This window comes from Castanea sativa, chromosome 1, assembly GCF_040712315.1.
Source record: "Castanea sativa cultivar Marrone di Chiusa Pesio chromosome 1, ASM4071231v1".
NCBI classification, from domain to species: domain Eukaryota; kingdom Viridiplantae; phylum Streptophyta; class Magnoliopsida; order Fagales; family Fagaceae; genus Castanea; species Castanea sativa.
Window position 1 is genome coordinate 32,993,574 of NC_134013.1, and position 23,737 is coordinate 33,017,310.

Sequence of the window (23,737 nt, forward strand, 5' to 3'; positions counted from 1 at the left end):
GAAACGCATGTAATTAATCGTTAGACATCAAAAAAGTTGGACTTACCAGCCAAATATGTGTGTAACCCAATCAACCTTGTTTCCATAAGAAATTCAATACTTTCAAAACATAATCAGTCTCAACCTCTTATTTTACATTGTAACTTAAATCTTCTAACATGGCATCAAAACTTTTTAAATTTTCAACAAAAAGAAACCTTAAAGAATGAAATGTTGCTCCATATGACATGAGAAGATGCATATCAAAGACATGAAGTAAAGAATATTTCAGTCTGATGGCTATAACTATGGTTACCTCTTTGCTTTTAGAAAAAATCTTTTAACTTACAGCTGAGACCTATTGATTTCTATGCAAGTATTCTTCATGCATAATCATCAATTGTTCTGCCACTAGCTTAATTATCAAGAATTCAATAGCATATATGGACAACAAGTTCAAGCCAAAAAAAACCTATTTGTATCAAATAAGATCCAAAAGATTAAACAAGGTTCTTAATAAACAATCATTACCCAAAGAAATTCATTTCATTGACCAACGTAAAAGCACGTCACACCAAATAAAGCCTGAAGCATAATTTTACATTGAAGCATGACTTCTCCAACTGAACTATATATATATGCTCTTGAAGGGAACCGCCCTGGGCTAGCAATATATATATATTCCCATTTAGAAGTCAAACCCAATTTAAGATGAAATTTACTCTTCTTAAAAATGAGGACTAAAATTATAGTTGTACTTAGAAAAACAAACTGAGGCTCTAACATACTGTACCCAACCAAATCAGCTACAATAATGGTGACTAGATTTAAGGTGATGTGAAGAGAGGGGGTGGAGAAGCATTATACTGAAAAGATAACAATATTAACAAACATTTACTCCTAATTATACAGACCATTAATTAGAAAGCAATCCTATTAGCCATAATTATATTTCCTCTGTAATGGAGAGGTAATTATTAATGTTATTGCCAAGCACAAAATTGAGCTTGCAAAGTTTAATTGTTGAAAGCTACATGATCAACATATTTGACTCCAGTCCTAAAAAATCCAAATATAATAAACATGACTAGCTATCTGAAAAAACAAACAGGTTGAGAGCAAATCGGTCGAACTTATAAAGTGTAGATAATACATGAACTCGATCTCAATGTCTACCATCTTCGATTTCTGTGTTGCTTCCGAAAAAACAAACAAAGAATTTGGGGAAACAAAACAAGCAAACATGGCAATTAAGAGATTTCGCATATTTTATGGAATTAGGGTTTTGATAGTGTCTCTGGGCAGTGGAATAGGGAGAAATTTTTTGATCTTTTTGCTCAAAAGAAATGTATGGAGATTCTGCAAATTCCTTTGTCGAGTGTATCAGTACGTGATAAATTGGTTTGGAAGGAGAATCAGTCCCAAACTTTCACTGTCAAACCTGCATTTCAGATTGCCCAGCGTTTGAAGAATCAGTCACGGGTTGAACATTCGAGAGTGGGATCTCAACGTAAAATTTGGAATAAAAATCTGGTCTTTGAATGTACCCCCAAAGGTCCGAACATTTATTTGGTGAGCATGTTCAAATATCCTTCCTACTAGAGCCAATTTACATCATCGAAAGATACATATAGATCCGTGGTGTGAATGTTGCTGCCAGAAACGTGAGTTAGTTGCTCATATTTTGTGGGAATGCTCGTTTGCAAGGAATGTGTGGGCTTTATGAAGAGGAAGGATCCAAAAACTGTCTAATAATGTTCAGGATTTTTTCTGGTTGTTTTGCTACTTAATAGATAAGTTTCCATAATTGGATCTAGAAAAATGGGCTGTCATTGCGTGGGCTATATGGAATGCTAGAAACAGATTTTATTTTGAGAGGTTCCAAGTACAGCTTAAGTATATACATGATGGAGCTATCAGTTTATTGGAGGAGTATCAGGGGCTGGGTGCTGCATGGAGGCTGGCTGCTGCATAAGGATGCTCGTCAGGATTGCTGCATAAATATGCTACTAATGAAGAGAGGTACAGGTACATCCCAAGTCTATACAAGATGGAGCTACTTGGTCTATTGGAGGAGTATCAGAGGCAGGCTGTTGCACAAAAGATGCCTACTACACAGACATACTGTTCATGGGTGCTGCATATATTTACTACTAATGCTTGCTGCATACATATGCTACTACACAGACATACTGTTCATGGGTGCTGCATATATTTACTACTAATGCTTGCTGCATACATATGCTATTCATCATGTTTTCTTTTAGTTGTTTTCAACACATGACTATTTATAGCCTTGGATGGCCTCTCTTTCCTTGTCTTTGTAATTGCAATTTCCCTGGATTGTGTCAGGATATTGTTTTTCTGTTGTGTTTGTATACTTATATATTAATAAAGTTCTATCTTTTATCTCAAAACTAAACTTGAGATCCTTAATATTTAATAAACTTATTTAATTGATATATAAATAAAGAATATTAAATTTATCGACTTAGGCCCCAACACTATTTCAATTTATTTGGCAGTGTGTACTTGATGAGTATGATTATTTTACACCTTTCACCTTTGTATGTTGATGATATTTTTGATAGCTTGTAATGGTGTTGCATCTGTGAATAGAGTTGGCGCAAGTCACCGAGTGGAGGTTGAAAGCAGCTCGTGGTCATGGTGTATGGGGTTTTTTTTTTTTTTGTCTTCTTATTTTTTTTCATTAGGAGGAATGGAGGAGTACTTCTAATTGGAAGATGATTCTTAATTGACAAAGAATTTATTTGTCATTATTATTATTATTTATTCCTTTCTGGGATATTGTACTGATTGCAAAAAATTTAGGAATTTATGAGCACTGTTAATAGAAATTTTAAAAAGTCAGGCGGGGCCATGGCCCCAGTGGCCACCCTAGCTTCGTCTCTGTCGCTAAACCAAAATACTTGTCATGACTTATGTTTCAATTATTTTATGTCATTGTAGCATATGAGTAAAATAGTAGTTTTATTTTAATTGACCTTTTGACTTGAGGCACTAGCATATTCTTTCAAGATAATGTTATTACATTAAATAATAAAAAAAAAAAATCTTATTACACGCTTCATATGTTATCATCTCAAACAATAAATGGGAGATAATGGGTGGGCCTTCTCTACAAGTGGAACCAAAAGAGTATACAAATGCATAATCTTATTGGCAGTTACCTACTATGGTTAGAAATGCATAATTTGCTTTTGTATTCTATCGTTTTTTTTTCAAATCCTTATCTTCCCTTCCCACTGAGAGTTTTTTTATTTTATTTTATTTTATTTTTTTATTTTTATGGAAAGGAGAGGTCTTATTTATATAATATAAAGCTTATACATCTCCAATAGCCGATTCTCGGGCACATAGTCTAGTTACCCCAAGGTCGGCCAAATCCCAAACATAGTACAAATATACAAAATTGGGCCAATTATTATATACAGACAAAAGGTTCTGTTGGTGAGTTCCCCGCTTCGCTAGAGCGTCTGCACATTCATTAGCTTCACGGTAAATGTGCTGCACTTGCAACTCCCAGTCCTAATCCATGAGGCTTCTGCAATCACAAATTAAAGACATCATATTAATAGGGTAACTCGCATTGGTATTTGTTAACCATGTTAATACTACTTTAGAATCAAGTTCAAGCTGTATAAATTTAAAGCCCATATTCCATGCCATTGCCAAACCCTACTAGACAGTTGCCAGCTCAGCCATATTATTTGTTGCCAGTCCCAAATGAAGTGAGAAACCAGATATCCATCATCCTGAGTTATCCCTTAATATTCCCCCTGCGCCTGCTATACCTGGAGTACCTAGTGAACTCCCATCAATATTTAGTTTAATATAAGGATTTGGGGGTGCATTCCATCGTATAATCTACGGGATTCTAACCTTGCTCTGTCTTGTAGTGCCTGCTATGAAGTAAAATTCCGTAGCGGCTTGCACAGAGGAGTAGATAAGGCTATGTTGGGATCGAGATTGATTCTTGAAAATCCTTTCATTGCGAGCTAAATAGAGATTCCAACAAGTAAAAGGAAAATAAGCTTTCCAAGGGAGTTGAAGGGGCATGATAACGATATCTGCAGTTGCATTGCACTGGAACCATTCTTGCAACAATAGGTGAAAGGGCAGTATTCCCAGGGGATGACTCCAGGCCTCTTTCGCCCAAGGGCAATCTCGTAGAATGTGTATGGTCATTTTCGGGGTGTGACATCGAGGACATTGGTTATCGAGATGGTTATGCCCAAAAGTTAGGAATTGTTTGGTGGGTAAGCAGTTATGCATAGCTTTCCAGAAGAAAATTTGGATCTTTTTTGGGCATTGTAATGCCTAAATCCAGTTCCAAACCGATTTATTCCAAGGTACTTGTTGTTGTTGAAAAAGGAATTTGGAAGCAGATTTAATTGAACAGGTACCATTATTGTAGGGCCACAGAAAAGTGTTAGCAAGCCACAAGAATACCCTGAATAAGATTTTGGAGTTGGGGGGGGGGGGGGAAGAGGGAGGTTGAGAGAGTCAAATGACCAAGAGTGATTAGTCTGCAACAAACTAACCCTACGGTCTTCATCATGACGGAGGAGGGGACCTTCGATATAACTATGAAGGGAGCCTTGTGGAAGCCAAGGGTCCTTCTAAATCCGAATAGTTTGCCCATCCCCGACAATCCAGCTTATGCCCTCAAGTAACAATTTGGCTCCTATTGAGAAAGCTGTCTAGATATGGGACCTTTTTGAAGTTTGTGGACTAGTGAACAGGGTTGTGTGTGGAAAGTATTTAGCCTTTAGCACTTGGGCCTAGAGCGTATTAGGATTGGTATAGAGGCACCAGGCCTAGTTCATGAGAATCGCACTGTTTCTATGCCGGGTGGATGGGATTCCCAGCCCACCAGCCTCTTTGGGTAAAGTAACAGTCTCCCATTTAACCGTGTGACAACCTTGATGATGAGTGTTATCCCCCTATAGGAAGTTGCAACTCATTTTGTCTATCTAGTGACTAATCTTGTGAGGAAGGAGCGGGGTTTGCATGGCGTAGATTGGGATGGATGTCACTGATGCTTTTATGAGGGTGACCCGGCCAGCCATAGATAAATATTTGGCTTGCTATCCTTCAATTCACGTTCGTATTTTGTCCACTAAGTATTGATATGATTGTGCTGTTCTACGGTAAAAATGGGCGTCCCTAGATATATTCTAATGTGGTCTGTGGTGGGGATACCAAATATGCTAGCCACCTGCTCTTTTATACGCCTAGGTGTACTTGGAGAAAACCATAATCTCGATTTGGTGACACTCATAAGTTGGCCAGAAGAATCACAAAATTTTTGGAGAAGTCTGCGTAAATTCTTACAGTCCTTGGCCTTGGCTTTAGTTAAAAGAAAGATATCATCAGCGAAAAATAAATGCGAGAGGCATACCTTATTCCTAAAATTTATAGGGTGGAGAAGTCTATTGCAAACAACCTCTTCCAACTTGAGCGACAACCATTCCAAACAAATGATAAAAAGATATGGGGATAAAGGATCGCCCTATCTGACACCCCGACTTGGAACTATTTTCGGGAGAGGGGTCTCGTTCCATAAAATATGAAATCGAGTGGATGAAATTATATTCATAATGAGTGTACTAACGTGGGGTGGCATTTGAAAAAATTCAAGCGTTTCCTTAATAAAAGACCATTCTAACCGATCATACGCTTTTTCAAGATCTAATTTTATAGCAATGTACCCATTTTGACCCCGTCTAGATTTTAATGTTCGAATCACTTCTTGGACGAGGATAATATTATCACTTGTTCTACATCCTGGCACAAACTCGGCTTGATAGGGGTTAACAACCTCATCAATATAAGGTTTGAGCCGTTGCACAATGATATGAGAAAGTAACTTGTATAGGGTATTAGAAAGATTAATTGGTCGAAACTGAGTGATTGATTCAGGATGTGCTACTTTCGGTATAAGGACAAAGTTTGTTGTACCTCATGTGGGTGGAATATTAAGTTGCTCAAAAATTTCTTGAATAATTTGAATAACACTCGGGCCCAAGCTGGGCCAATTTGTTTGGAAGAAAAGCGCATGATAGACATTCGGCCCTGGTGCCTTCAAAGGAGGGAGATCCCTAATATTTCTAATAATTTCATCAAGTTGGGGGATACAGGATAGAGACTAGGCAAGTTCAAGGAAAAGACTATTTTGATAGTACTGCATCCCACTCCTAGGTGGAGGACGCATATGTGCTGATGTAGCTTGAAACAATTTTTCAAAGGCATTTTTAATATGTTGAATTAATGGTTCTCCAGTAAGCCATAATCCCGTGTCATCTTTTAAGGTAATAAACCGCGATTGACTTTGTAGTTGGATGGTTTTAAGGTGAAAATATTTCGTATTAGCATCCCCATAATTTAACCACATGATTCTTGATTTGAGTTGCCAATATAAATATTCTTGGTGGAGTATGTTGTTATAATCTTGTGTAAGTTGTTGTTCGAGGGATATAAAAATGCAGATGGTTTCCTAGTTAAACCCGCTTGGAGTCCCCGCAGTCTAGCTAAAAGATGATTTTTGCGTTGGAATAAATTTCTGAAATGGTATTTGTTCCAGGCACGGATGTTGTCTGTTAAAAAATCTAGACGGCGAGGGAACCTAGATAAGGAGGAGGAAGTAGATGGGATCGTTTCAGATGCTTTCCAGCTATCCTCCACTAGGAAAGGGAAGGTAGTATTAGTAAGCCACAATTGCTCAAATCAAAACGTCTTGGGTGATTTCGGCTCTAAGGGGTCAGTGATAAACAAAATGGGATAGTGGTTAGACTTAACCCTAGGAAGATGGTGTATTTCGGTAGCCAGAAAAACATTTTCCAGTTGGCATTCCCCAATCCTCTATCCAACCGTTCTTTGATATTATATTGCCAAATCGGGCTTTGTAAGAAATTTTGTTGTCATTTAGGTTTGTATGATATTTGGGCCAATCTGAAGTGTAATTTTGCGATTGTCATCTTGTTTAGAAAGATACAATTCAGTTAACAATCTTCTGGTGAACAGTGAATTACATTCATTTTTTCTTTTCCAAATGGTAGAAACATTCGTACATCTTCGAAAAATCAGTCGCAATGTTCATCCTCATCTAATATTGGGAATAGCCAATTTGGAGGAAGTTTAGTGCACACAAAGTCTTTACATTCCACCCCATAGGAGGCTAGTTTGTGAGCAGCTCCATTACCATTTCTCACAAAACTAAACCCAAAATCCTTATTTCCCTAATAGTTTTTGTATCCAAGTCAATATTTGGTTGTCTCCTTCAACCACATCTATAGCACCCATTTTGCATTCTCGTCAATTATAAATTATTGAAATCCTAGCTCTTTCCCATGTATGCACTCGTGGGTAGTCATCATCATCTTTGTTGTTTGTGTAGTAGCCAGTTAACCACACATTGATTATTTCCAAGAAAAACTAAAAGAAGAGAAATGTTATGTTCACAACATTTTCATAACAAATTCTAAATGACAAGTTGTAGACGGAACAACTAATAACAACTTCTATGATGTATTGTGAAAATGTTGTAGACGTAACACTTTAAAAAAAAAAAAATCTCATTTCATTTGAGTTTGAGACTATCACAAAGGGCTGAAAAAAGTTTTGTGTAGCCTAGGAGCATTGCTCATGGGGCCCACCCCTCGTGTGGAGGATCTGTGCTCCCAAAAAATCTAATAAATTTTCCTAACAAAAAATTGTAAGCATGTTGTGGATTGGGGCCACATTGAGACTTTAAACTAGTGGGTGTGATAGACCATGAGTGAAGAACAAATGATGGTTTATATGAAATTAGGACACACTGAGACTCCATTCTTTCTCAAGTATTCATAGTCAATACCTATCCAATTCCATATCCTATATTTTTTGAGATACCTCTAGGTGTGTCTTTTTTATTTTATTATATATATATATTATTTAAGTGTGGGATACGGCATAGATACATGGTCATGTCCTAATGCCTTGGTAGTGTATAGATACTAAAACTATGAGGATCGTTTTATATATATATTGGTTTCAATGTTAGACATTTATTTAGTTATCTTTTATTTCCTCTTTGAGATTCTGTTTTGAATTTAAAACATCACTGCTTAATAGTCACGGATTCACTTTATTATTCTTAAATTGATATATGCTAAACAATATATTACAAATAAACACTTCATAATATATAAATATATATTTAATAATTGATTAATATATGTATCTCTTTTGTATTATATCCTAAATTTTCAAGAATTGTCTTTTCCGTAAATATTCTATATTGTATCATAATGATACCTAGCTTGTACTTAGGCTTCTCAGAAAGTGATAAATAAGCAATCAGCCTAGAAGAACTCTTTAAATCTACACCACAAAACAAATGTCGGCAAGACCTATTCAAGAAGAGGGAAAAAAAGAAAAGGAAAAGGAAGCAAACATGTCTGGAACCATAGAAAACCAAGTTGTACCCGGAATTAGTGAAGAGGATGAGGCATGCATCCAAGCCATGCTATTCTCCAGCACGCAAATATTTGGTTGGGTCCTAAAAGCAGCCACTGAGCTTGACCTGTTTGGGATCATTGCCGGAGCAGGCCCCGCTGGTTGCATGACACCCACAGAAATTGCTTCGCAGCTTCCAACACAGGACTCGGAAGCGCCTTCTCGGTTGGATCGTATGCTGCGCCTTCTTGCTAGTCACTCCGTTTTGACATGCTCTATCCATACGCTTGAAGATGGTAGGGTTGAGAGACTCTATGGACTCACACCAGCCTCTCAGTTCCTTTTTGAAAAAGAGGATAGAGGGTCCATGGCTTGTTTTTCAGCTTTCAATTCACACCGAGCCATTTACGAGGTCAGGTATGGTCTCTCATTGTGTTTTGTATAAGAGCATTCGCATTTGTAAGTGAATTTTAGCATTAATGCACCAAATAAGCCTAGCATCCGGACTTGTAAAAATCAATTATTGTAAATTTTTTTGCAATTAATAGTGCTTTAGAATTGCACTGTAGCTCAATTTAAAAAAAAAAAATTATTCATTTTATCAATTCCTCTCTCTCATCGGATTTTGGGTTTTTGTTTTTATTTGAGTTTTGGGATATATTATTTTATTGTGTAGAAATATTATTTTAATGTGTTGTATTATAAAATAAAAGTTGGGATGCTAAGAGTATTGTAAAATGATATGGTATAATTGATAAAGTAACTTTTTGAGATGGTAAAAGAGGATGAGATATAATTTTAGAAGGTGGATGCTCTAAATGCAAAAATGAAAACGGCTTGGATGGAATGATTACTGCACTTAGATTTGTCACATGTCCGTGACCTAATAGATCCATTGCATATAGAAGCATTGGAGCCATGTTTTTTCTTGGAAGAATAATCTTCACGAAAATATCTTTCTTTAGGGGAAAAAAGTGCAGCAACATTTTATTATAGGTGGATAATTTTTTGTTGTTAGTCACTTCTTTTTTTGATTGAACCTTGTCCATCTCTATAGGAAACACTAGGTGTTAGTTGAGCTACTATACTTTTGGTTCCTCACTTTTATTTTTATTTTTTTAACCAAAAAAGAAGTGTATATGAGTCCATTTGCAAGTATAGGAAACCAATATTTTTCACATTTTTTTTTCATTAAAAAACTGACATGGCATTTTGTAATTAATGCATGATAAAATGATGTTAATAGTAGACTCAAGTGAAAATAATGTTACTCTAATCACAATAAATCATATTAAAATTATGAAAAAAGTTATAAAAAATCACTAGCCTTTAACTCTTTCCATATTAGGGTGCCTTAAATGAAAGGCAATATTATTCTTTAATCCTTGATAATTGAAATGTTTGGAGAAATCATAGATTGTCATACGTTATTACATATATGATGAGATATATTAATAGTGATTGTGTTTTGTGTCTCATGTTATATACTTTGTTTCTACATTCTAGCATGCATATGAAGGATGCAATCCTTGAGGGTGGGAATCAATTTAAGAAAGTCCATGGAATGCCCATGTTTCAGTATATGGACGGGGATCCAACTTTCAAGGAGATGTTCGTCAAGATAATGGATGATCCTTCCACAATAATTATGAAGAAAATTCTTGAGGTATACCAAGGATTCGAGGGGCTAAAGTCATTGGTTGATGTTGGTGGTGGAACTGGGAAATGCATGAATATGATCATTTCCAAGAACCCTGCCACTAAAGGCATTAACTTTGATTTGCCACATGTGATACAAAATGCACCATCTTATCCCGGTAACATTCCTAATTTCTTTAGTAAGATTAATTTAGTTAATAATATTATTATAAAATGTGCTTGAAATTTATTAAAAATTATAACAGTAAACTTAATCATGCCTATTTACACAAGTATCCTAGTTTGGTAGGAAATTCTGTTAAGGATCAGCAACCAGTGTGGGTCAAATCCTAGACACACACACACCAAAAAAAGAAAAAGAAAAAGGTTTTCATTAAGTGATTATATAAAAACATAAACATCAAAAAGTATAGTAGAAGAAAAATAAATTGATAAATTATGTATTTGAGCCTAAAATTTAGGCTCTGTGTCAATTTGAACTCTGACATTTTAAATGTGTTAATTTGGTTTATAACCTTTTGGTAGGGAAAAATACTAAGAGACCCCTTGAATTTTGAAGTAGTGGTCATTACACCCCTTAAACTTTTATTTAAGCCAATTTACTCTTTGAAATCCACACATCCGCCAAAGAGATGCACTTGTTATGCTGTCGTTAATATGCTAAAGAAATAGTCACATGACAAGCATGTTAACTTTTATAAAAACCAAATTCAATCCCGTAAAACCCTGATTATAAATTGTTCTTACTACTACAAAAACAAACCCAGATTATAAACTGTACTTACCTCTAATTTCTCATTTGTAACTAATTTCCATTATCTTGAATGAAACAAACAAGCTCACTATGGGCGCAACGGGGAAGTACGCCTCAGCTGAATGAACCATGGCGGAGAAAAATGGAGTTGCCATCTAGATTAGGTCTAAGAATTATAAATATAGCGCTCCTGTGGAAGGACTGGTCTTTTCTAGAGCACGTGTCTACAGTTTAGGTATGAGGATGGGAAGGTGTTAGGCACCCAACTCCACCTGACCCGTAGGTCAGCCTCCACTCATTGTGTTCCAAATCCTAATCCCATCAAAGGTTCCTCTAACATGTTATTCTAAACTCACACAAATTAACATGCAAAACATGGCAAATGTCCCACACTCATCCATATCATAAAAACCCTACTATTTATCTATCACATATATATCCAAGGGTAGCAAGTGTATCACAAGGCAAAAAAATTAAAAAGGCATTAATCATTAAGTATATTCAATCATTCAAACCTAGCATCATGATATTCATCAATCAAGGAGACCAATCATCATATTCAAAGATGCATGTGCATATTCATATGCATAACCGGACTTAACAAAACCTAAACATGTGATTATTATAAGCAAAACAAATAAAAAGCAAAAACCATAAATATGTGTTTCTGGGAATGAGTATGCGTGCGCACACATAGGGTATGATTGTGCAACCAAATTGTATGCGTATGCATACTTTGAGTATGCATTTGCAAGCATAGAGCATGCACATGCATACATGCCCAAAAACACAATTTTAAAGCAAACAACAAAACGACAATTAAACAAAATCTAACATGTTTTTGATATATAACTAGCCAACCTAAACTAACAACAAAGATATAAAAGATAAAAAAAAAAAAACTATTCCTAAACATGCAATGGATTTAAGAACAAACAAGAGCAACACTCAACACATCAAAACATGTTCATCAATACATCCAATAATTCAACTCTCTAATCAAAACATGGTGAGACACAACAAAACAAAATCAAACAAAGAAAAACATATTTCTAAGCGCATATAACATGTAAATAAAGTTAAGAACAAAAACAACACAAGTTGTAAAACCTAAATTAAGGAAGAGCCACAAAGAGAGACTCACCTTGCTTATAGAACACAATTGGTCGATATTTAACAAACCCCTCAGTGCCTACGCAATAAGATTAAGTAATAATCAAAGGAATCAAATTATTCAATAGTTCATAGGTAATCACAACTCAAAAATAAAAGGTTTGGAAAAGGTTTTGAGAAATCCCCCTAAGAACAAGTTTCTACCTCAGTTTTTTGTAGAAAAAAGGTTTTTGAATCTCTGTAAAAAAAAGGTGCTAGTTGCTGCCCCAGGGTTTTCAAGAGAGAAAATAGGGTTTAGAAAGTAAAGAGGCACTCTTTCTAGCTAAAGTTTTAGTTTGGAAGCATAAGGTTGTATTTATATATTTAAACTAGGGTTTTTAGGGCTTTTTAGACTTCTTTGGACGTTCCCAAGGGTTTAGGGGCCGGCCCACGTCAAAGCATGATGTTTTGGGCCCATGCACGTGCATGTACGTGCATGCGTACGAATGCATCCCCAAAAACCCTAATTTTGATTGCTGGGTTAGTATGACTTCAAACGGTCATAACTCACCCAATATAAGTCCAAATTAGGCAAAATATGTATTCAAATTGAAGCCCAGGATGATTATTTTCCAATGAATCAAACCTCACCCAAAAATGCTTTGTGGATCGAAATTTATGATCAAAACAGTGAGCGAAGGTCATTTTTCAGCATCGTTTTCAAAGCGATTTGAGCACTTTTGAGTTGTGATTACATCCAAACTATCAAAATAACTTTAATTACCTTTTGTAGACATGTCAAGCTAATCATTAGGACTAGGGAATAAAGTTTATTAACCGGATATAACATGAGGTGTCTACACTCACATAAACCCCAACCTCAAAAATTAAACCAGACCATGAAACTACAACGAAAACTCAATTGAATACAACAATTTAATTCTAGCAGCCTTTAATTGCAAAAGTGCATGGCCCACCGAACATTCCTCTTTCAATCTCAAATACCTATGTTCAAACAAATCCTACTAGAAAAGCAAAATCATACACTATTATTAACTAGCCACATACCAACTAATAAAACCCATTAGCCATTTGCACCAGTTTCTGGACACCACTATGAACTTTACGGAGGGCATGAAGAAAACAAAATATGGAAATTAGGTCATAAACTTGTGCGAACAAATCCTTCTCGGTGAACAAACTCGACTCATTGTTTTGATTATCAGCCTTGAACTTGATGGATGTCGCAACAGTGATAATGGTGGCACAAAGAACTTTAGCCCCAAATTGTCCCTCTCTCATAGGTTTCTCTTCTTTCCAAGGGCGGAGCTAGGGTGGGCGAGAGGGGAAAAGTGCCCCCCTGGCTCCTCAGAAAATGTCTTTTAAATGAACAACTTTAACTCTTTAAGGTCTTGCCCCTCCTGACATGAGAAAAGAAAAAACAAAGGAGCATTCCCACAAAAACCAAACTGTACCACTGACATAAGGAAAAAGCCAAAAACCTATTCTACTTAATCAATAAGCCTAGCATCTAAAAAAAAGGTATTAGCTCTCACTTTTTGAAAGTCTTTGTCACACCTAATTTCACCACACTATTCTTGCTGCTCTTTTATATTTTCCCCCAACCCTTTTTATTTTTTCCTTCAAACCAGCCACAACAACTCAATCAATGGGCCTTATATTAATATTATACATAATATAATATTATAATAATTAGTAATTTTAGAGACACAATTAAATGTTATAACAATTATAGTTGTTCACAGTTGTTTATTTATTTATTATTAATACTGATTGATTTTCTTTAGGCTATTTTTTTTAATATTGTTTTTTAATGTTTGTGTCAAATAATCATAAACTGCTTCTCCTTTTTTTTTTTTTTGAATTATTATTATCATTATTTTATTTTTATTCCACATGGCAGTACAAGTGTCATCAGATGTGTCATGGAAATATACATATTTTTTTAAGGCGAAAACCACATTTTCGTCCCTACATTTTCACGCGAGTCCCACTTTGGTCTCTATATTTTATTTTCACCGCTTTTAGTCACTGTTTAGAAAAACGCCTTCTATTTTAGTCCTTTCGTCAGTGACCTAACGGCACTAACCTATATGGCAAACGGAATCATTAAAATAATAATTAAAAATTTTATTTTGTCATTAAAAAAATGTCATGTCAGCATCTAAATTAAAAAAAATATTAATTTTAACTAAATAAAAAAACAGAAATAAAAATAAAAAATCACATTAATTGAGATCGAAGTGTGTCTTGAACAAGAACAACAAGAACACAAACCCAGATCTAAGAACACAAAATTAAAATCCAAAAATCACAAACCCAGAAAATAAGAATAGAAAAATAGATAAAATATTATATGGCTTTGAATGAACTCTTTCCGTGTGAACTTTGTGCAGTGATTTATATGGCTTTGATGGTGGATGTGGTTGTGTTTTGGTAGTTGAATAAAATATTATTTTATTGTAGTGCTTATATTATTTTATTGCATTTAAAGCTAAAATAAAACTACTACTGTTGGATGTGAGAAGCTAAAATAGATAAAGTGACTTTTTGTGGTGCTAAAAAGCTAAAAATTTGGCTCCATTGATGTGGATGCTCTAATATCGAACCTGTAAGTGCACAATTGCGCCTGGATCCAAAGACAAACGTGGGCTCAGGCCCAATGAGCCTTAAACAATAAGATTTTTAGAGTGTGGATTTGAAATCTAGGTTAGGGAGGCGAGAAGCGTAGTAAACAGGCTTGAGTGTTACAGTATTTGCAAATAATAAACAAGTATGACAAATGAACCTCCTCGGACGTAAGCCGAGGACGATCTGTGTATTATCTCTCTTTTTCTTTCAAAGATTACAGTTCTTAATCCTCCTTCAACTAACTGACCGATCCCATTTTTTCTCTGCCCTCTCTTCTTAAATATTTCTTCTTCTTCCCTCTTTGTCCACGTGTCACACAATTCTTATCCTTAGATTCCCCCTACTTCCACCACCTTCCTGAAGTCTTTAAATGATAGCAGGAAGGTGAATTCTACTGTTCAGGGGTCATTTCCCCATTAATGCGGTCAGGGAGGTAGGTGCAGCGTCTTTAATGTGGAGGTAGCAGCCTTTTTCTGAGATATTTCTCTCACACTGTTGCGTCTAGAAGGTATTTGGATTCCCCTCTTAACCAACAGTTTTTCTAATACTCTGCCTTTAATCTTCTTTGCCAATCCCAGGGTCATCACGGGTCTGTCCAAGGGAAAATTCATCCTCGGATGAATCCTCGAACCTTCGCTCTGTGGGCCGACTTATAGTCCTAAAGGCCTTTAGTCATAAATGGATTGGCACCCGTCAACAAAGCCCAATGCCCAAATACTTGCTCATGTCCTTTTACTCCCCACAGAACCCACACTTTTTGTATTTTTCCTAAACTTAATGTCAAGAGCCACATTTAACGTAAATAAATTATTTTGTTTTTATATATATAATTTAAGCTAAAATAATATTCTGATCTCTAAATTTTATAAAAAGTTTTTTTTCATTGTTAAATTTTAAAAAGTTATTTTTTTTCATCCTTAAACTTTGTAAATGGTCTTTCATCCCTAAACTTTATAAATAGGTTTTTTATATAAAATATTTTAAAGACAAAAATAAAGATGAAAAATGAACTTTTTTCAATATTTTAGGAATGTTAAAAAAAAAAAAGAGTTTAAAGACATAAAATAAACATTTTCAGTAGTTTATGGATGAAAATGAAATTTTCAATAGTTTAGAGACAAAAAAAAAATCAGATTTAAAAAAAAAAGTTTAGGGATAAATAGACTTTTGTTAAAGTTTAGGGACTAAAATATTATTTTACCCAATTACAATTGTTGTGAAAATTTCTAATATTAATTTGATTTTAATTTGTCTTCTCTTGTTAAGTTTTAGGTTTTTGAGTGATTCTCTTGATAAGTAAAACTAATGTAGTGTATTTGATATATCATGTTCTAGCGTTTTACTGTTTAAACTTTATTCTATTTTAATCAAATTGTACATTTATATTGTAGGTCGTGTTTCTTTTATTTATAAATATTTTTTTAATTAAAAAATATACTAGAAAAATATGAACCCAAATGTGAAAATTTAAAAAGGAAAAAAAAAAAAGGAGAAGAATTACTTGAATCCCCAAAGGATCTCTTGAGAAGTTTTTTACCAGCAAAAAAAATATAATAAAAAATTTAAGTGAAAATTTTAGTGATATAGATTTACTTTTGAAACTATAACTTTTAAAGAACTTTTACAAATGGAGAAAAACACTTTAATTGATGAACTAAACGTATAAAAGGAGTAGATTACTATTTGCCAAATGAATTTATCGCTTAGAGTTTTATTAATAGTACATGTTACTGTTGCTTATACATAATTTATTTTTTTCAAAAATAAAATTTTAAAAATCCTACTTAATTGACCATGTGGCAAGAAAATTACCATTTTATATGAATTGAAATATGGATGTTAACAAAACTTGAATGCAAAATCTTAATTATTAATTTAGCATTTCAAAAGGTTAGAAAAATAGATTTTAAATGGAAACAATAAATAATATATATATATATATATATATATAAAACTTAAATTTATCCTATCGAGGTAGCCATGTTTACGGAGTCCTAAATGAATAGCATAACCCATATTTTATGCAGGTATTGAGCATGTCGGAGGAGATATGTTTCACAATGTACCTAAAGGAGATGCAATTATAATTAAGGTATAATTTGAATACTAATGTCTAAATTAGATAATAAACAAAAAGTGGAACATTTTGGCAAAATTTTTCATAAGAAATCATTGATGTGTCTGCATTTCACTTGTAGTATATACTTCATGATTGGAGTGATGAGGATTGCATGAAACTTTTGAGAAATTGCTATGAAGCGCTACCAAATAATGGGAAGGTAGTTATTATCGAGCTACTCATGCAAGAAGCACCAGATTCAAGTATGAGTTCTCAATATGTCTCTCGCCTTGACAATGTCATGTTGTTTTACCTTGAAGGGAAGGAGAGAACTGAGAAAGAATTTGAGGCTCTATGCAAGGGATCTGGATTTTCAAAGTTTAAGGTTGTTTGTTGTGCCTATCTTGTTTGGGTAGTCATGGAATTCCATAAATAATTATACACTCCTTAGTTTTTTGCGCTTAATTATGCTTTGGTTGGTATTGTATCGTCTCTTTGTCCACTCCATCTCACGTAGATGTTCGTTGTGCCTGAAAGTTCATAAATAATTATTATACATTTCATTGTATAATTGCGCTTATGCTTCTATTGGTGGTGAAAGTTTAATTTTTTTTTTCTTTTATTTTTCCTCGCTCCAAGTCATGTACTTTTATTTTCTTGCATACACAATGTCAGAAACTTAGAAAGGCAGAAACCCAAAACACCGGTTTTATGGTAGTTATTTATTGTCCTACTTTTCCTGTGTGGAGATTAATGTTGAATTTTTTTACTTTAGTTTTTATATTGTTGGTTGTCTATGTGAACCCTGAAAAGAAAACTAGAAATCATTGTATTTGTATCCCTAATATAATCCTTATTAACTTAGTATATAAGTTAGTTTATACGCGTTACATGAAAAACTTGCATATGTGGGTTGTCAATACCTCGACGCGTGCTCTCCACACCTATGGATAGGGCTTTAGAGCTTCCCCCCATGCCCACATTATTTTTCAAGACAAACAATATACAAATATGAATTATTGTGATTAACACTTAATAAAAGCGGACTTCGTGGTATACATAGGTAGAAATGATGTTACTCTTATTAAAACATACCATTTCAAAAGTTCCAAAAAAAAAAAAAAATTTGTGTCCCTAGCAATACTAGCTATAGTTTTTTATTTTTTTTATTTTTTATTTTTTTAGAGAATTTCAACCTCTGACGTCCGCTATAGTTTAGATAAAAGAAAATATTATTTGTTAATCCTTGATAAATGATATATTTGGAGAAATGAATAATATTTTTCCATACGTTTGTATCTCCTATTATTTACTTTGTTTCTACGTTATAGCCTGCATATGAAGGATGCCATTCTTAAAGTTGGTAATCAATTTGAAAAAGTACATCGAATGTCATATTCCAATATATGGACAAGGATCCAGCGGGTGTGGCTTGTGTCCAGTGGAAGTTTCCACTGGACATGTTGGACGGTGGACACATGTCCACTCTTGGACACGTGTCCAATCCGGATGTGTCCAGTGGAAATTTCCACTGGACAGAAGCCTTACCCGGATCCAGCTATCGCGGTAAAATTCTTAATTTTTTTAGTAGGATTTTTTTAATGAGAAAAATTTATAAGTGGAGGTTTATACCTCAAGGATTCCATTCTTGAAGGTGGTAATCAATTTGAAAAAGTACATGGAATGTCCATATTCCAATATATGGACAAGGATCCAGCTATCCCGGTAAAATTCTTAATTTTTTTAGTAGGATTTTTTTTTGATAAAAAAAATATATAATTGGAGGTCTATACCTCATATCTATATCAAAATGTTTTTTTTTTAGAGTTTCAACCTATAACATCTCTCTTGATAATAACTTTTTATCATTAGATCAATATACCAATTGGTTTTTGATATAAGTGGAGTTTTTTATGTTTTAGCTTGATTATAAAGAAACAAAAATCATAGAATTAAATGCTATAAGTTGAAACTTTAGTAGGATTAGTCTACTTAATAATTGTTGAGGACTCTTTTTTCGCCCCACGTGGCACTACTTCATTGGCAACCCATGCCATATCAAAATATTATTGATTTTTTTGGGTAAATCTCTTTAAAGCCCAAAATAAGCTTATATCTCATGGATTGAGCTCACATGGCCCATAAAATCCTTACTTCAAGAGACAAATTCATGGTCTACATTTCCTTTTCATCAATTGGGATCATAACCCCACGACATCATCAACATCAACATATGGATCGAGCTTAAGCAATGAATCAAAGCTCACGGCCCATATTACCTCTCTTACACTCATGACCAGCGGCTTCTTCAACAAGAGCCAATATTTACACAAAGTGACAACAAAACCCAAGGTACGTCATCTCATCTTTGGCTGATGTTCCAAGTTCATAAGTCTCTTTGGGGAAACTTTGGGAGTCGTGGTTTGGAGGGTCAAGAGGTATTTTCAGTAAAGCTCCAGCGGTTTAAAGTTGATAAAAGACGCATGTTGCTTGGCGTGTCTTCTCCAACTCCCTGAACTTTGACGAGTCTGTGTGTAGCAGGTAACATATGGTAAACATCCCTTATCACATTGCACTTTAGATGATAAATTCCCCATTGCTCTTTTCCTAAAAATTTAATGTTTATCATGTGACAAATGCTCAATATCCCCAACCATCTAACTGCTAGGAAAATAACTATTCATTCAATCTCCAGTTGTTGCTATACAAATTTGGAAACTTCATTATATTATTCTACATAAATCTTATTACTACTTTCAGCTAAAATCCAACCCAAACACATGGCCTAATCCGATTGGCTATCTTTAATCTCCAACTATATGCAAAATATTCATGATATCTTTAATCTCCAACTGCTGCCTGCCACAATTAGACCATTTATTTCTCTGCCAGTTGCCAGAGCAGAGCATTAAATACTCATCTTGCTCACCAAGATTATGTCACAACACAATGAGACCTTGATTAAATCTCTAAAGCTTCATTAACTTTCAACCAATCATTCTCTTACTTACTAGAAATGTGTTGTAATGGAACCTTGCACCAAAAACACAAACACCCAAAAGAGGAAACATTTCCAGCAGAGCCTTAGCAGTGTATTCAACACTTGACACCTGGCTAAGAGTGATATCATCAGCCATTTAATGCTAAAATCCCAGCTACCAGCTGTTATACCCAAAATAGCAAGATTCCCTTGAAAGATATCTTACTATTTTCAGCCAAATCTATAAAGTAAATGTTGAATGTCCTCTCCAACAGTCTGAAACCACCCAGCTGACCTCATTTGCTTCTACCCAAAGTAACAGCTGTCTTATGATATCTGTGAAAACTGTCTCATGATAGCTGTGACAGCTGTCTCATGATAGCTGTCACAACTTTTCCTAACAGCTGGGACAGCCTTTTCAGAACAGCTGTGACAGCTGATCCAACAGCTTGAGTATTACTGTTTTTTCCACATTTGGCTAAAACCAAAACCAGCTAAACTAACAATCTTTTTCTTGCCAAAATACCTTTCTTTTCTGCTGCTCTTTCCCTAGCAGCTTTTACCAAAAATAGCAAGAATACCTTAAAGCTAAGCCTACCATTTTTGCCCAAATCTTAAGATGGATTTTCTGAAGATTCATTGCTATTTGGGACAGATTTTGGCTGAGATTATTTGCTAAAATACCCCCTTAAACTTAGCTCTAAATAGGAACCCTCATCAACACCTCAAAGGGGGGAACCAAAGGGAGAAAAACTCTTTCACAAACCTCTTTATTCTCTCTCCCTAAGCTCTTAATGAAGTTCCGAGTTTTTAGTTTCAAAATCATCCCTTAGCTCATAAATGCCTTCATAAGCCCTCATCCATCCTCCAGCAGAAAATCCCAGCAGTACATACAAGCGGAAAAGCCCAGTAGTAAATTCCAGCAATATTGCTAAACACATTGCAGCACTATTACCCCTCATATACTCATTCTCTCACTCTCTATATTCTGAAAATACACCTATCTTACTACTCTCATCTCCAAATACCTAAAAACACCTCCATGCTCTTCTCTTACAAAATCTTTCCTCTTGGAAAACAATCTCTATAATGGTTATAATCTCATATTTTTACTATATTTAACCACCACATATCTCATACTTCCATATAATATACATATTACAAATACTACATCCCACAAAACATCTCTTTCTCCACTTCTCTTACACAATCTCATACACATTTACTACACCATTTCATATGACTCACTACACTCTTCTAAACTCCATTCTCATACTCTCTCACTTTGAAGTTCTACTATTTTGCTGCTCATAAACGCATATCAATACTCTTCTTTATCTCTCTTTATAAAAGCCCTTCTCATGGAAGGTATAAACTTTTATTATTAAAGCTCTTCTCCTAGAAGGTACCAAGATCTCATATCAAAACCCTTCTCATGGAAGGCACAAATCCATCTTACATAAAGCCCTTTTCTTAGAAGGCACAAATATTTCATACAAAAACCCTTCTCACGGAAGGCAATACTATTCATAACTTCACAACAACTAAAAGAGCATTGTCAAGGGAAAAACTCATTTAAATGCATGATAAGAGAGGCAAGCTTAACCAGCCCCTACACACAGCTGGGCATATTATCTTTTCCTCCAGTTGCACTCATTTTTCCCCCTCAATCTTGAAGTTGTCATGGCAAACTACCTCTTTACCTTTGGGGTCACTTTGCTGGGATATCGTCAACTCACAGAAGCTGTACAGTTGGGCTACAAAAACCATGCAAAGATAAGTGATTTTGTTTCCTTATCTTTAAATTTACATTATTGAGTACATGATTACTTCACATTTAAATACGTATTACTTTATTCTAACTACTATTACAACTATTAACTAAGACTTAAACTCATTTAAATGCATGATAAGAGGGGCAAGCTTAACTAGCCTCTACCGCTGGCATTCTGCTGGAATCTTATCAGCTCATTGATGCTACACAGCTGGGCTACAAACCATGTGAAGATAAGTGACTTTGCTTCCATATTTTTAAATTTACATCATTGAGTACATGATTACTTTACTTCTAAATAAATACTACTTTATTTCAACTACTAATCAAAGCTATCATATCAAACACATATTGTATATTTATTCGACCATTATCATGATTCTTAGACTTTGGCTTTAATGGTTTGGTAGGCTTAAAAGTACACCGGTAGCCGTTGGACCACATGGCCCAATGTTGAGTTCTGGGATGCAACTCTCCAAACGAACCCGGGTCTAGCAAGGTCACCCCTCCAAAGGACCACACGTGGCCAAGCAACCGAAAAAGGCCCCCGAACAATAATATTACTTTAAATTTTGTTTATAATTCATTAAAAACCTACTTATTAAACTTATGGTATCTATTTGGTAGGCCTGTTCGTTGATCTACTGGCACCGAATGAAATTGGTTTGACTGCACTGATCCACCCCCCTTAGGGCTCCGCCGAAGGTTTCCAACACGGTAGTCGGCGGCATCTCTTCAGTACCGACGTCAGATCGGTGCGGCCATCGGCGTCGAGATGTGCACACCACCGAGAACCGAACCACACCGAGTATGTTTAATATATATATAATTTTGTTTTTTTAAAAATATATGGCGTGCTAAGCACGCCATCTCAGACTCTCAGTTTCTTTTTTTTTTTGATGAGTTTCTCACTTGCGTGCAAAGTAAAAAAAAAAAAAAAAAAACCTTAGTGTGCCTATCCATAAATAAAAAGTGTTAGTGTGTGTTAGTCCTAAAGTCTAAATAGTTGTCTGGCATTTAAAAACTGAAAAGAAAAAAATGATGCCATTTGGTTAGTGTTAAAGTCATTGTGTAGGATTTTTTTTTTCTTATTTACTCTCAGCCACACACGTACCCGGTATCCTGAGATTGAGTTGTCTAACTTGTCTCTTTCTCTCTTTTTTAGACTTTTGCTCTCATACTCAACTCACTCAATTACTCAACTCAGTCACCTACTCACCTTCATTTTCTTCCAAACCCTAATCCCGCCAAACAAAGTCTAGTGTTTCCCTCTCAATCTCAAAATGTCATTCTCCCACCTAACCTTTTTTCTCCTCTTTTGCTCTCAGTTCGTAATTTTTCTTCCAAACCCTAATCCTGCCGAACAAATAGTAAAGTATCTCTCTCAATCTCAGATTCTCAGGTTCCTACCTAACCATTTTTCTCTAATCTTTTGCCCTCAGTCTGTCTCCTTCTCATTTCCATTCTCCACCATGGCTCTGCCACTACGTAGTTCTGTCTTTGGTAACCCTAATTTTTTTGGTTTTATTTTGAGTTCACTGAATGTTTCTTGTTGATTCTAATTTTTTTGGGTTATTTTCTTATAATTTTAGGGGTAATTTAAGAGATTCAGCTTCAGCCTAGTAAAAGCCTAGTAAAAGACTAAATCTCAAAGGCTTAAAGAGTTCTTAGGTATTTTCTCATACTATTTATAATTTTTTTTTAGTTCACTAATGTTTGATTTTTTTTTTCTATGCTATTTGATTTTGTTTTAAAGGTTATTTTCTCTTGTTATGGTTGAGACTTGATACTTTATAATTTTGAGTTTGATTTAGAATCTTGTGACAGGTTTAGATTTATTAATATATGTTAATATGTTTAATAAACACATGTTTAATTTGACAGGTTGAGATTTAAGTCATATTATAGTTAAGACTTGATACTCGATAATTGTGTATTTGATTTGGTACGTTGTGAATCTTGTGACAAATTGAGATTTTGTGTTCTTGTGGCTGAAACTTGATAAAGAAAGGCTCAGTTAAAAAAAAGTCAAAATGGGCTCAAAATGCTATTTTTTAAAGGCCCAAAACTTAGAATAGTAATTTTTAAAAGTCCAGCTCATATAACCGAGCGAACCGCACCGAGCCACTAAGATTAACCGCACCTTATGTAGATCGGTTTCTACTTTCCAAAGTGAGGTGTGGTCAAGCATAGGGTGAAATTGCACCCTATAGGTGTGGTGCAAAAAACCTCTCCAAAACTGACTGAACCGAACCGTGTACAACCCTACTATTTGGAAGGAAGTGCTGTTAAGGCTCAGCAACTAGACTGTGTCAGATTCTATTATAC

The 23,737-nt window shown here is 34.9% G+C and overlaps 1 protein-coding gene across 1 annotated transcript; it reads left to right on the plus strand.

The window, feature by feature from the left end:
- Nucleotides 1–8,340: 8,340 nt before the first annotated feature.
- Nucleotides 8,341–17,238, plus strand: LOC142622743 (caffeic acid 3-O-methyltransferase-like). The gene is made up of 4 exons (XM_075796269.1): nt 8,341–8,856; nt 9,946–10,256; nt 16,624–16,688; nt 16,795–17,238. Exons 1-4 carry the CDS (start codon nt 8,381–8,383, stop codon nt 17,089–17,091), a joined length of 1,149 nt encoding a protein of 382 aa, XP_075652384.1. The 5' UTR covers nt 8,341–8,380; the 3' UTR covers nt 17,092–17,238.
- The last annotated feature ends 6,499 nt before the right edge of the window (nt 17,239–23,737 follow it).

Coding starts and splice junctions, on each gene's coding strand:
- LOC142622743 (XM_075796269.1), top strand. CDS start 8,381: ATGTCGGCAAGACCTATTCAAGAAGAGGGAAAAAAAGAAAAGGAAAAG. Junction 10,257..16,623: donor AAATGCACCATCTTATCCCG/GTAACATTCCTA, acceptor TATTTTATGCAG/GTATTGAGCATGTCGGAGGA. Junction 16,689..16,794: donor GAGATGCAATTATAATTAAG/GTATAATTTGAA, acceptor TTTCACTTGTAG/TATATACTTCATGATTGGAG.